Source organism: Nothobranchius furzeri, chromosome 5 (genome assembly GCF_043380555.1).
Source record: "Nothobranchius furzeri strain GRZ-AD chromosome 5, NfurGRZ-RIMD1, whole genome shotgun sequence".
NCBI lineage: Eukaryota > Metazoa > Chordata > Actinopteri > Cyprinodontiformes > Nothobranchiidae > Nothobranchius > Nothobranchius furzeri.
Genome location: NC_091745.1, coordinates 70,762,147 through 70,777,049, shown reverse-complemented (window position 1 = coordinate 70,777,049; position 14,903 = coordinate 70,762,147). Strand labels below are relative to the sequence as shown.

Below are 14,903 nucleotides of genomic sequence, written 5' to 3'. Positions count from 1 at the left end.
AAAGTGTCTGTGAAAGGCAGCAACGCTTCAAATCTCATGACACATCTGCGTGACCATCGCCCACAACTCTACAGTCAACGCAAGGCAAGCTAACGTTAGCGTTTTAGCTAAAATGCGTGATCCGAGGATTTGGGTTGAGGGAGAATGCAACGAGTCGCTGTATAAAGCAGCCGCAGCGCCGCTACCTGCATATAAACCGTGTCGCGGACACCCCCATGTTGAAATGACGCTATGCATTACGGGGCTCCCAGGGGCAGATAAGAGTTGGTCTCTCTCCGAGAATAATTATGAATTTAACAATGATTACTGCCTGATGACATTTTCCCAAATCTGCAAAGCTCACTGGAAGGACACAAACTGAGGACAATATTTTCCTGATATAGGGTCTATTACTCAAGTAAGGGTAAAAAAAGTATCTGATTAGAAGGCTACTTGAGTACTGAGTATCATCTGGTCTAATATTTTTAAAATGATGACATCAAACAGACAAAAAATAAGAAGTTATGGGCAAATATTGGTATTTTAAAGACTAAAGAGGAAAAATGTAAACAAATAACATAATTACAAAATATCTAATTTTAGGCTAAATTTAGACACAAACTGAGGACAATATTTTCCTGATATACAGGGTTTATTTTGTTGTCTGAAAATGTAACATGTTTAAAAAAATACTGCGATAATACCGAAAACCGTGATAATTTTGGTCACAATAACCGTGAGGTTAAATTTTCACACCGTGACAACCATAACACTCACACAAGCTAAGTTCAACATTTGTGTTATTACATCATAGCACCTCCCTGGATAAAGTTCTTTAGCACAAAGCTGCATGTGTGAAAACTCCAGATGAGACGGTTGATGACATTTTTGTCAGAGCAGCATTGTTTGCGTTTATTTTTTTAAACCGTGCAAGTTCTTGTCACTGAGCTGTTGGTCATTTTGTTTCATTGCAACTATTTTTGCAAACATTACTTCAAGCCTAAACTGGGCTAGGTAGTAATCTTATGGCTGTTCAACATACAATTACACCCAAGAGTCATCATTTAGAGGATTTTTTAGTCTCTACACACAAAAACCAGTCACCAGGTGTGTTTCTTTATGTCAGCTAACTACAGTAACAGGAGGGGAATGCCTCAACCATAAAGTTTAAATAAAACTTTAGGCTTAAAAAAGGGGGATATTATAATTTAACTGTTTTGATTTTTAATAAGGTATCAAAACAGTGTTAAAAATGGGTCAGATGGTGAAATAAGACCATGATGTGTTTACACCACATATCACCTTTAGCTGAAGAAGGCCTGCTCTAATATTAGTAGAACAGTCTGATGACCAGAGGAGTCATGTCTGAGATATTTTCAGGGCCAAGCGGAGGCCGCAGGAACAAGTAACATTATCCAAATAAAGACTTCCTTCAACATCCTCCAACTTTCCAGGGAGACAGCTGATGTATCATAAATTTGGCTCTAGCACAGCAGAATCATCAGAATCCCCACTAAAAGACAGAAAGAGGTTAGCGGAGGCAGATGAGAGTGCTGCACATGCCTTTTTGTATGTTAGTCATAAAAACAACCTTTGTTTCATTTCCTTGGTGTTCACAGGTGTCCCCAAAAAACAAAGATATTTTTCTACGGTTTGGCCCATCATTCACACAAAAGTGAAGATGTACGGCAACAACTTTTGTTTTCCAAAAAGTGTCTAGCAACAGTTCTAGTCAGATCTACTTTAGACAACCCTTTGCTACCTTCTGTAGAACTTTGCAGAAGCTTAAGACCCAGCCTGCTCTGCTTCTGGACCTTCCAGAGGCTTCACACATGTCATTACAGCGAATGACCAATCATAAACTTTTCTATCAGCCTCTTAAAAAAATGCTCTTCAATCAAAATAAATGTAACATTCAACAAGCCACATTCATATTAGAGTGCTTTTGCATAGTTTATTGAGGAGAAAATGACATTTACATGTTCTTACATTGAATTAAATAATTACACTGACATGTTTAAATTTTACCAGGAAAATTAGGAGTCAGACGCAAGCAGGAGCATCATGGCCGACTGGCCTGTTGATGCTCGTCTCAGTTCAGTTTGCTACGCCATGTTCTGCCAGGCTCGGCGCTTTGATGCGAAGCTTATTGTGTTCCAAGAATGAAAAAACTAAGAATAATCTGCTCCCATGCAGTGCTCGTTGCTAACCGCTTCATGTTTGAGCACATTTGTTTGGTCATGTGAGGAGCTCATGCCCAGTAAACATTTTTGATAGTAACACTCTTGTGCCCTCTAGTGGCATGAAATATTTTACACCCCAGCGCAGCAGAAGGACTTGAAGCAGTTAACCGGGCAAAACTATTTTACCTGGTTACAACATTAACGGCACTTAACCGGTTGACTATGTACATCCCTAAGATTTATTTAGCGCTTTTCAAGGCGCTCAAAGCGCTTTCCATTATTTGTGCACTCACACATTCACACTAGGGATGCACCGATCAGGTTTTTTGCTGCCGATCACCAATACCGATATTAAAGAATGCCGATCACGTGGATTGGCCAGAAATTTTCTACAACATTATAATGAGTGCTACAAACTACATAATCTGGGAATAAAGGAAATGTAACCTAATCTAAAATGGTCTGATCGGTCTGCTTTGATCTATTTTGAAAACTCCGATCAAAACCGATAGGGGCGCTATCGGCCGATTGGGATCAAATGCCGATCCATCGGTGCTTCCCTAATTCACACACTGCACTGTAAGTGCATGATCAACCATTTGATTACAAGCATCGTAATGGTCTTGTGATAACCAATGAACGATTGAAGAAATGTGGGCGCTCAGGTTGCATTAAAACAGATACAAACTTAAAAACTGGAACAGTGATTTAAAACCATGTAGCAATAATTACTGAAGCTATTTAATAAAGAGAAAAAAGGGGGGTTTTCATATCATCCTGCTCTCAATAAAAGAAAACATTTCATGCACGGTTTTCCCTTCCAGGGATCAACCTCTATTCCCCCGAGGTCAGCAGTGGGCAGTTTGATTTACACCACCTGGGTGCAACAGAATGGACAAGCACTGACATGGGTTTTTGTACATGGGGAGTTCATCCCTGTTTATTTGTGGGCTGAATCACTGATATCTCACACCAACAAAACCAAAGGATCGGGTCAAAAACATTCTTCTTTTACTGTCAGTGGAAATTTTGGACAGCAAACATCGGGCTCTGAATGGAAGGTTCTGATTTACTTCACACTTACTGCAGGATAGCTGTAACCATCCTGCTGCTCTGCAGACGTTAAATATGCCATATTTGAAGCTTTAACCTTGGTCACCATCTCGTTTTAAATGGAGCATGACAGCATTTATGAACCAAATCAACAACAAAGCTGTGCCTGTCTACAAACTGCACTGTTGTGATGTGAAACGTAGACCTCAATGCCACAGCGTTGGAGCAACTTCAGTAAGTCTTTTGGAGATCAGACGTCTCTCTGCACTCCATGCATGAGTGAGTCTTGTTTCAAAATGTGCTGAGGTGGCTTTCAGCTCCTCATCACCACATGTGGGAACTGGGAAGATCCTCTAACACAAAAACTTTTTTACAGTTCTACAGCAACAATTCATCCATACTTCAAACGTTCATTGCTAACTCCTGACGGAAAAACCAATAGTTTTCAGTTTTAATCCCATAATCAGCTTTTCACAGATGTTTCTTTCTTCTTCAACAGGGAAGCAAAGATCTAAACCGGACTTAAAGCTGCAGCTGCATGTGATGAAATAAATGGGATTACAAGCCAGCTCACTGGTAGGTACTCCTATACACAGCAGGCTAACATTGGTTTAAATAGCCATCCTTATTATGTCCATAAACTACCTATTTCATATTGTATTTACAACGTGAGGATTTAAATGTACCAATTCAAAAGTTTAAATTATTTTCAAAAACTGAGTTGGAACAATTTATTTTCTCATTTTCTGAAAAAGTCTTAAATGTTTAAAGTAAAACTCTATTAACGGTTTAATTTTCATGGATATTTAGGAGGGGCAACGATTTCTGCTTACCTTGAGATCACAAAAAGACTAAAATGAGACGTTACTGCCAGCTTTTCCTGATTGCATAAGAGCTCCAGTGACTGAAAACTACAAAGTTTACTGATCCTGCTTATAGCGGACATGACAGCTAAAGCTGGTGGATTCTTCTTTGTTGACAAGAGGATTACAAAATTGTCTTTTATTGGGTTTTCATTTTTTCTCCATTCCATCATAAAACCTGATGTTTAACATTAATTTAACACATCCCCTCAATAAAGTCTGCCTCTCTGGTCACCATTTATGTGATTCTTCCATTTTAACAGTAACAAGATGCCCACAAGTATGTTTTACCTGGGGTGTATCTGATGGAATAAGATGACCACAAAGAGCAGAAAGCAGCAAAACAAAGAGCTTGGAGAGAAGACGGACTACAAAAAGAAAAAGGATTAGAAGATCTCCCAAAAAAAATCCTGACAGCAGATTTTCCTCAGAGATGAAGGAAGCGTTCAGCAGCTCCAGTTCAAGGACAAGCTTCTGAGTGGGTGGAGATAAAATAAGCCATTTTGTGACTGTATTTTAACAAAGGAAGCCCTATCCCAGCTATTCAAAAGCTTTTATGGGTTCTTTGTCAAGCATGTTTTATATTGGCAACACTAAAAATCCTCCTCCTTTAGTCATAAATGTGGGATCATACAGACTTAAATGAGTGCATTACTCGTTTGCACCTAAATGAAAATTTTTTGGCCAAAACCAAAAATGGGGAAACCAAGGCTGAAAACCGAAAGAAACAATGTCAATAATTAGAACCATAGCGTTAGGACTGTAAAATTAACCCTTTAAGCGTCAAAGTTGCAATATTGCGTTTAACGAGCCACAGCTGCAAATATAATCCCTCATACAGTTATTACTTTACAACAGACGATTGTGGAGATGTCAGGGTTTCCCCAGCGCTTTATAGCCCTGGCGGGTCGCCAGGATTTGCTTGCCCACCCACCAGGCTAAGCGTCATGCCCCACCCCCCTCCCCGACCCTACCGTGTCCGCTGACACGAACGGCGCAGCAAAACTAGAGCCCTCCATCAGCTGATACTGGTGAGAAAAAGCAGCGGAACGTGTGCAACCATCCCACCCCCACCCTCGCTCTCACGGAGGAGCGCTGTGGGATGGAGCGCCCGACCACCCGACCCCCACGGAGGAGCGCTGCGGGACGGAGCGCACGAACACACACACCCCCCTGATGGCCAAAGCCGCCAGGCTTAACTCATTTTGTTAACTTCATTCTGTTGCCTAAAGAACCCTAAATGTTGGTTTATGCTTGGCGCGTCCGCGAGGTTTGTACGGCTCCGCGCGGAAAAGTTGCGTCATTTTAACAACCATGCCCCTCCACCGCGCCTCCGCACGGCCCAAACTTTCCGCACCGCGCACCTAGGAAATGTTCTAACCACGCGGACAGTCGGACGCGGAAAAACATGGCGGACTGGCAAGAACTAGTATGGCAGAGGTTCGTAAATACAGACATTTGTAAGATTCAGCTCTCAGAGATCACCGTGATCACCATGTTGTTAATAATTCTTGGAGAGAAATAGCTCACACTGTCAGAAAAGACGAGGACGCTGTTAAAAAATGCTGGAATGCCATGTTGTAAACAGTAATTTTTACTTCTACTATGGTGTGGTGTCGGATGCATGCCGTAGAGCTCCATGCTGCTCCCTACAGTTTGGGAGAATATTGGCTCACCGCAGAGACAAGCCGCATAAACCATAAACGATGCAAGTTGTGAAGCGCGTTCACTCCACGAGCCGCATCACCAAGCGGAAAGTGAACGCATCAAGCATAAACCAAGCTTAACACTAACCCAGCTGCTGATTACCGGACGTTAAAACAACAACAGCCTTCCCCGTCGTGAGTCGAGATCGGTGACTCCATTAATGCTAATTCAGTTTGACGTACATCTGTGAGGATTTGCAAATACTTGCGTTTCACCATCTATTTCCTTTTAGAATCTAATGCAGGAAATAGGTGTAGGAGACTATTTTCATGTTCAGCCTGCATGAAAAACTCAGAGTGACCGATTATAACCAGTAAAAAGTTTTTAAAAATTATTTTTCAATCAAGCACACCTTTAAGGCACATACAAGGAAATAATTTGATTAGATGATATTTAAATTATCGGATAAACATGATAATAAAACATGAACTTTCACCAAAATGTTCAGGACACAAACATTTCTGAGTATGACTGAATAAAAACTAAACATCACAGGAAACACGAGTCAGCTTCTGCAGTGAGTCAACGCAAAGCTTTTGCTTCCCTTTAGGGTTGGATGATGACCTATTTAACGGTGAAGACATGATTAAAAAGTGTAAGTTCAAAATCAGTTTTGCTAGTGATTTTTAAAAAAGCAACGTAAAGGAACGTAGAAGATGGAACTCTAATGATGGGAAAGCGTGGCACCTGGACCGCTTATGGGGAGCACGAAATGGAGACACAAGTTCTGCATGTGTGCAAAAAGCATGGAGTTATGATTTCTGACTGAAGACAATAAGCAACGATAAGTAAATAAGTGAGTGGAGACAGCTGAGAAAGTCTGGTGTTGTGCCAAAATGCGTCCCTTCTCTGGTGGACCACCAGTTGTTATGAGCCTCCTCTCTTTTACACAGCTCAAACTCAAATACACAGATTATTCTGTCCAGATTATAGAAACAGTCAATCTCTGTGTAACTTTTAAAGTGGTTTCAGTGTTTTCTCCATGAGAGGGTCAGTTTCATGTGTTTTATCAATTTGAATATTGACCATAAAGACTTGGTTTTGAATAGTTAATGGGATCATATAATCCTAAACAAGGTTCTGTCCATCTTTACAATCTAGCTTAGTTTAAAATATCTCAAAACTAAACTGTAGTATAACAGGTTATCTGCAGATTTAAGGGAGCCAAATATAAGACTTTTTAAGACCTTTTTTAAGGCCACTTTGACCAAATTTAAGCTATTTTTAAAATTAAATTTAAGCTATAATTTCCAGCAATAGCCTGGAACCGGTGCTAACCACGTCGCGAACGTGGGATTAGCCATCCAGTTACCATTAAACTTCCCCATGGCTCAAGCTCCCACTAGCTTAACCAGCTAATGTGCTCCTCTAAAAATAGCCCCATTTCACAACCAGCTGAATGTGTACGGTTCCGCTTGCGCCAACATCATACACAAAAAATGCTGAACACTAACTAGAAATTAATGAAAATTTTATAGAAATAAAAGAATCTTGTTTAATGGGTCTTTGGTAATTTAAGACCTTTGGAAACTGTACTTAAGGATTATTTGTCATTTTTAAGGCCTTAAATTTGGAAAAGCTAATTTAAGACTTTTTAAGACTTTTTAAGGACCCGCGGATACCCTGTATAATGAATTATCATCAAAAACAAATGATCATTAAATGTATTCAGTTTTTATTATTGTCTCTGGTATTTTTAATCAAATATCACTATTATGAAAGTGAAGTTTTGAACTCTTCATCTTTTTATATGATAAGATAAAAATCACGTCTGTATGAAAGTTATAGCTTCAGTACAGAAAATGTGTGTTGTTTTTACTGAAGGACTTTAGTGTTTTATTATAGCTACAATTGCAAATCTGCAAAACAAGCTAGCTTAAAACATCTTTTTCATGCCTGCGGAGTCCCATTGTTCTTCGCCAGTCAGGAAATAAGACTCAAAATCCTGCTGTCTGCTGCTCTCCTCTAAACTGGCAATCTTCTAAATGGCTGTATTTGTATAGCGCCTTCTTAGGGTTCTACAGCCGCACAAGGCGTTTCACAACACAATCAGTCATTCACCCATTCACACGCCGGTGGGGATGAGCTACAATGTAGCTACAGCTGCCCTGGGGTGCACTGACAGAGCCGAGGCCCACTGAACACTGGCGCCACCAGTCCCTCCGACCACCACCAGCAGGTGAGGTGGGTTAACAGCAGCAGCATTCTCTGGTCGGAGCCAAGACTGAACCTACAACCTTCGATTACTGGACAACCCGCTCTACCTCCTGAGCTACTGCTGTTCTAGATCCAGAAACCAGCGCACCAGGGCTTTTTGTACCCAGAACACAATTTGCAAGGCATTCATTCCTACTATAGACCCTTGTAAATGTATTAATTAAAAGAGTGAACCACATCTTTTATAAGAACCAAGTGGAGGAGGAATGTGGGGAGTAGAAATTGCATCAATTATTGTTTTATCGTCACATTGTGACTCCGAGTTAATCGTATCATGGGAGCCTACAGAATCTCACCCGTTTTCCAAACACCTTTTGAAAACACTGCAGGCTACTGTTCAAAATTCCCACAGACAGGGTGGAACAAAACTAGCGTCCTGCTTAATGCAAAGCCAAAACAAGCTGACCACCCTCCACGAAGCCCGCTGTCAGCAGGAAGGAAGTTTTTTTTGTTGTCAGAAGGAGGAGGTCACATTGTGCGGCCTCCTACTTCCAGAAACAGGCAGCATGTCCACACAAGACCAGATTCAAACCAAAAAGGAGTGTATTCCAAGTAAGACTTCATGTTGGCAGATATCCAGCAAGGATAGCTGGGGAATTTGCTAAGAATGAATGGGAGGCACCACACCAGCCTTGAACTATATCTGAGGTAGGAATCTGCTCCAAATCCTGGTCTTGTGTCAGTGTGATGTGGTTTCTTTTATCCAGCGCTTTGGCTCATATATAATTAAGGATAATTAATAAGACTTTGATTCAAATCATCGCAAAAACAATGCTGTTGTGGAAAAAATATCTCGTCAAATTCCTCATTCCTTCCACAATCACCCTCAGAAAGCTAAATTCATAAACATCTCGCAGAAGCATTTAAAAAGTCAACGTAAGTGAAAAAGGAAAAATGAGGGCGAAGCACACCTGGCACAAAAAGAACACCTACATTATTTTCATTTAGGACTATCACATGCCCCGCGGCACGGCATCCAGCTGCATTTTTCATACAATTTTATTTCTAACATCAAGGCTCCTGAACAAATATATGACATCACAGCACAGGGGAGAAGATACGATAGATCGCAATTCTGAAAGCTAGACCATGTTTGCAATTTCTAAAACTGAACAATTGGAAACTCAGGCTTGATGCTTAGACACATCCAGTATCATCGCGAACTCTCATTCTGTCAAAATGACATCGTAAAAACTGCTGCCACCTAGAAGTGGAAGTTTGAATTACACCACATAAAAGAAATACAGTAAATGCTTGCATGTTAATTCTCAATAGAATCAATACACTGCTTTTAAATTTTATTCCGTATCATAACACAAAATATCGCAATTTTTCTGCGCAGGATATTTTTCTTGTATCCCAACGGTCCATGTTTTCTACACGAGATCATTAAGGGACAGACTATGCTTTATTAGACGAGTCTAAACGTGTTTTATACTAGGGCTGCAACAACGAATCGATAAATTCGATGAAAATCGGTTACTAAAAGCGTTGGCAACGAATTGCATCATCGATTCGTTGTGTTGCGCAACTCTTCCCCCACCCCCGACGGCCGCCGTTGCGCACAGACCGGAAGCAAGTCAGATCAGCGCGAGGGAGAGCCGGCAGGTGTTCGGAAGAGGAACATGGCAGAAGCAGCGAGACCCAAAAAAGTAAAAACTTCTAAAGTTTGGGAGCATTTTCAGTTAAATCAGGCGAAGACATTCGTTACCTGCAACGTTTGTAGGTCAGACTTAGCATGGCACGGGAGTACTACGGTGATGATGCAGCAACGCAAGCATGCCGAATCATCAGCGAGGAAGGAGAGAGCTCGGTGTCCGGGTAAGTTAAAAACTTATCAAAAGTGATTCACCCAAGCCCCAGATTATTACACAGGCTAGACATGCCCTAAGCTCGTAAAAAAACGTAAAAAAAAGTCTATAAAATCGTAAGCGCGACGCTATTAGATAACCGGGGGGGGGGGGGGGACTCGAGCTGCTGCGAACCGGTTCCGCCGTCACATTCCCACAGAAACTGGTTGATTACACCGGGGCCAGACTACTAGCAACACAATGTCCTCAGAAGCGAAAACGCTTTTAAAAGGGAAGGAGAAGTACTAACGCTCGCTGCAGGCGTGTTGTGTGAGAGTGCAGTTATATACTGGTTAATATATTTTTGGGTTCAGTTGCTTTCATGTGGCCTAATGTGAGTCTATTTGGGATCATTGGAATGATCAGCAGCATTTCTTGATGTGACTTTATGGCAGTTGCCCAGGGCATCATCACAAGGAGGATGGCATTCATTTACTTTTGTTTTATTTGGTATTTTTTCAGTCATTTTTGGAAATAGTGATTAATTTTGATTAATTCACAGCCAATGTTTAATTACATTTAAAAATTAGTTGTTTTGACATCCCCAGTTATAATAAATGTCTACAGATGAGATCAAATAAAACAGATGAGAATTCCCCTTAAAGAGCAAGTCACCCCCAAATAAACTTTTTTTGCTTATAAACTGAAAAAAATATTTCACGGGGGTACATCAGTGAAAAAAGGTTGAGTACCACTGTGCCAGGCAACAGCATTTGTTGCATTTTTCAAACATGAAGTGGGAGTGGAGTTAGACTCTGGTAGGGGTTGACTTGCTCTTTAAGCTGTTTAACTTGGACCAAGCATTTTAGGTCACAGATAGGTGTAGCTAACCCCCAAATTCCACTACCTCCGCTCCGCTCCGACACGAACGCCGGAGCAAAATCGGTCCCGTTGTAGTCATTCAGAGCAATTCCACTACTGCGGCCGTGCTCCGGCAGTGCGGCGCCGTGCGCCGCCCTCTGTTCCGGCGTCCGGCAAAAATAGAATCGATCCTATTTTCGCCGGACGCCGGAGCACCTCCGCAGTCAATGGACAGGAATCACAACGGCCCAACAGGAAAAGGAGCAAGCACAATTTCCGTTTTTCACAATAAATTGATAAACAAAAGGCGTTTTTTGTTTCATATGCACAGGTTTAACAACTTTTAACAAATATCAATGGCGGCTGAAATTTAAATGCACAAAAGTAAGCCATAAATACAGTTTCTACTATCAAAGTAGTCACACTTTGTTGATCCAAACACTGCTGATCTCTCAACACAACTGATGGGCAGATTAAACAGCTCATGCCGATGCTTCTCCCACACAACGGGTGTTTGGATCTAACTTCCGCGTTTATTGCTCGGACTGTATCGCAAGATCTCGAAAATCCCACGCATGCTTGTTTGCCCACCTCAGGTCTCTGCACCGGAGCGGAGCCGTTGTAGAGCGGGTACCAGTAAAAATTGAGTTTGGAAGCGAGCGGCTGCGGAAGGCGGGGCGGACCGGAGCGGAGCGGAGGTAGTGGAATTTGGGGGTTAGGGTCTCTGTCTATACACCTTATAAGACAATTTAGGTGATGGCATGTTGTTTTTCTGCTATTGAACTGTTTTCTAATAATGTTGTGTTTAATAAAGTGAAGGAAGGAGAGAAATAACATTTCCCTAGCAGCTTTTAACAATGTCCCCATGTAATCCGATTAATCGTGTTGAGACCCCATCCGATTCATCGATTATCCAAATAATCGTTTGTTGCAGCCCTATTTTATACCAATGTTTGTTCTAATAAATATATTCCTTTGGTGTAATGTTTAACCTAAACGACCCTGCTTATGGTTAACCAAGTATTAACCATTTAACAGCTTCAATAACTGGTTAAACAAATATTTGGAAAACGTGCAACCCTAATACGTACATCATCAGTGATGATCTCCATTTTGGTTTAATGACAGATGACATAAATAAACTGTGAGCTTTGAAATCTTGAGGGATTTTGTGGCCTCGCAATTCCAGCAAGAAGCAGCCTAGCCCGCAGCTGAGACGCTCCCCTGGTGTGGATTGATACAGGCAAAGCACGTGAGCTCTGCTGATGCCTCCAGTGTGAATCTGGGGTAACAGCACAACTCTGCCCCCTGCCGGTGTGTCTGCATTCTCCTTAAAATGTGAACTATTTCCTGATTCAGTGACTACCTGTGCTACATAATTGTGATTTCAGGCTTCTTCAGGAAGAGAAAAAAAAGATAAATAATTTTTCAGAGATCAAAAAGTCAGAATTTGAGAAAAAAAATCTAAATTCTGAGATTAAAGTCAAAATTCTCTCTTTTCTTTTCAGGGGCCATAATCCTCAAGAGAAAAGCCTCAGCTTGTATCTTGGTGCACCCATGCATTGACAGTACACGAGCATGGCTGCACCTGTGCATCAGTGAATCCGGAAAACATTTGGTAGATCAGAACAACAAAAACAAAAACAGCAAAGGATGCAAAATCCGTTTGTAAGTGCATCATGTTATTAAAGGGCTAACATAAGGAGGGGGATGGGATGGGACCAGTGAGATTACCTCATCCAAAGGAAATTGTGTTATTATAACCTTCACGGCTTTCTGCACAGGGATGGCAACCTCATTATTTAGTAGGCAGACGTCAGCAGCTGGATGATCATCATCCCTGTGTTTTATTCTAGATATAATGACATCGCTTTTTTGTAATCGTATACATTAAATTCTGCCCTAAAACTGGGGTGCAGGGGTGGTGAATGATAACGTTGCGCTACAATCACGATTCCTGGGATTCATTTTTCTTCCACCAACCCGTCTTCCCAACACTGCCACTTAAACTATGGACAGGGAACCTCTGCTGCGTTTCAAACGGTTTTCATTCAACCTGGAAAATTAGCCCGAACGAATAAAAGTGCTGAAATCGAATTCCCGTCCACAAGCGGTGACTTACATGTTGCTTCTGGAAGAGTGTTTTCCTCCATTGCGACGGCAGTTCCCTCTCTTTCTGTCCTTTTGTTCGCTCACTGTGGGCTTTTTTCGGCTCTTCCTCTCTCATTCCTCAAGCACAACGCAGGGAAACTTAGCCGAGTCACTCCAGTTGTCTGAAAACTAGCTAGGATATTCTCCCGACCGAGTGGGTCCAAAAAGGGGGGAAATTAAACTAAACCGAGCTGTTAGCGGAAGCAACAGCGGCGTAGGTTCTATTGAGAGAAATAAAATGAAAAAAATAAGGCGTTTAAAGGAATTAAGGGTAACGAAAGACAAGAGAGAAGAGGGAGAGAAGTTCTCCGCCCCGACACGCCGCCGCACAGCTGATGCTCTCTTCTCCGGCGGAGAATCCCACTGCGCTTGGATTTGGTCTGTACCATTACAACTAACGGGGGTGGACGTCCTCTATCTTTAGTATTATTTGCTACATAATGTTTTTATGTGTGTTTATATTAGATGTAATATTGATATAAAACTACCATTTCCTGGATTAATACATCAGAAGTGTCTTAAATGACATGAAAATAAAAGTTTTAAAAATGAGATAACATAGTCAACCCTTGCGTTGTTTTTGGTTCATTCGCCTTTAAAACTTTTGCAGTCAGTAGTTCACATTTAATAGAAACCTTTACTTTTTGTTACAGGTGAAAGGGTGTTTCTGATCAAAGCACCTTTTATTAAATACATTTTAAAAAAGCACTTTATTAAATCTGACTGAATATAGCATTTACATAAATTATTTAAAAGTTGTAGTACTTTAGTTCCAGTGACGGCATCTACGTACAAGTACTCTGTTACTGTACAAGTATTCTGTATCTGTAGCCCTACTTTAATTTTCTTGAGGTCTAGTTTTTACTTTGACTCCATAATATTTTAAATCACTTATCTGTACTTTCTACTCCACTACATTTTCTAATAAGTTTCAAAAGTAAAAGTACTTTCATTTGCCACTTCCCACAACCATCTCAGTTCAACAGTACACTACACACAAAACGCATATTCAAATGTTAGTTGAATACTTTTACTTTTTAACTTATATCTGCATGTGAAATGCATAGTTTAATATTTTACTCAAAAAAATCTTGAATACTTCAAGTTTTTGTAAAAGTATAAAGGGGTAAAAACGTACTTGAGTGCAAAAATCAATGACATTTTACACCACTGTTGAGTACGCATTCATTAGTGCATTTGCACGTTTCTATTCCCAATCCCTGTAAATACTCTGTCCCTTTTCCCCCACAGTATCTTATTTCTTAAAAAGTTTAAGATTTCAATATTTAGAATTTAGACTCTTGTACTATTTTTAAAATCTTTACTATTTGTGCACAATATGTTCTTGTTGTTAGTCTTCAATCTTTCTCTTCATTCTTTACTCTCCTTTAGCTCCTATAATGAATGTAATTGTCTGCTGTGACACCAAAACGTGTCCACTGAGAGACAATAAAGGGATTTTCTATTCCATTCTATTCTATTCTAAATTTGATCAGCAGCTGACTAGTATCATAACTATAAAAGTAAATTGAAGGCAAGCTACATAATTAAAGAAGAACTATAAGGAATGCAAAAAGTCTAAACATTTGAAACAATTTTGCAGGTTTGGGGTTTTAGTAAGCATTTTACATTTTGTATTTTTATCATTTGAGGCATTTGCAATGTTTAATTACCAGATTTATCTGGTATTTTGGCACAGTACGAGATGTCCCCTGATTTATCTCAGTAGAAACTACATTTGGTCTTGCATTCACATTATAATGTTCTAGTATTCAGTTTATTTCAGTGTTGTTTTGGAGATCGGTGGATTTTCTTGTAGGCTTTCACTTACATTGGCAAAGAGTTGGTACACCAAGTGCCAAAGTACTTGGTATACATGAAACTGTCTTTGTAACAAGGGTGCCCCCAATGGGTGGCCAGCCACCCCTAGAAAATTGCCGCACCCCCACCCCCCACCCTCATCGCAGTGCATGGTAACTTTAACTGTAGTTTAGATGTCTAAATTCTACCCGAGTCACCACAAGGACCAATTTGGTGTGCCACCCCAAAAATGTCTTGGCCCCATCTGGCCACCCCTCTCAATTTTTTCTGGAGGCGCC

General features: G+C 40.7%; 1 protein-coding gene across 7 annotated transcripts in view; it reads right to left on the bottom strand.

Moving 5' to 3' along the window:
• The window catches only part of map7d1a (MAP7 domain containing 1a), a 60,973-nt gene extending 47,948 nt beyond the window's left edge, over positions 1 to 13,025 (bottom strand). For all 7 annotated transcript variants that reach the window (XM_015950069.3, XM_015950070.3, XM_015950072.3 and 4 more), the window contains exon 1: positions 12,776 to 13,025. In XM_015950069.3, coding sequence (XP_015805555.3) covers positions 12,776 to 12,806 — 31 coding nt within the window. In that variant the 5' untranslated portion in view covers positions 12,807 to 13,025. The remainder of the gene's footprint in view (positions 1 to 12,775) is intronic.
• Positions 13,026 to 14,903: the final 1,878 nt, after the last annotated feature.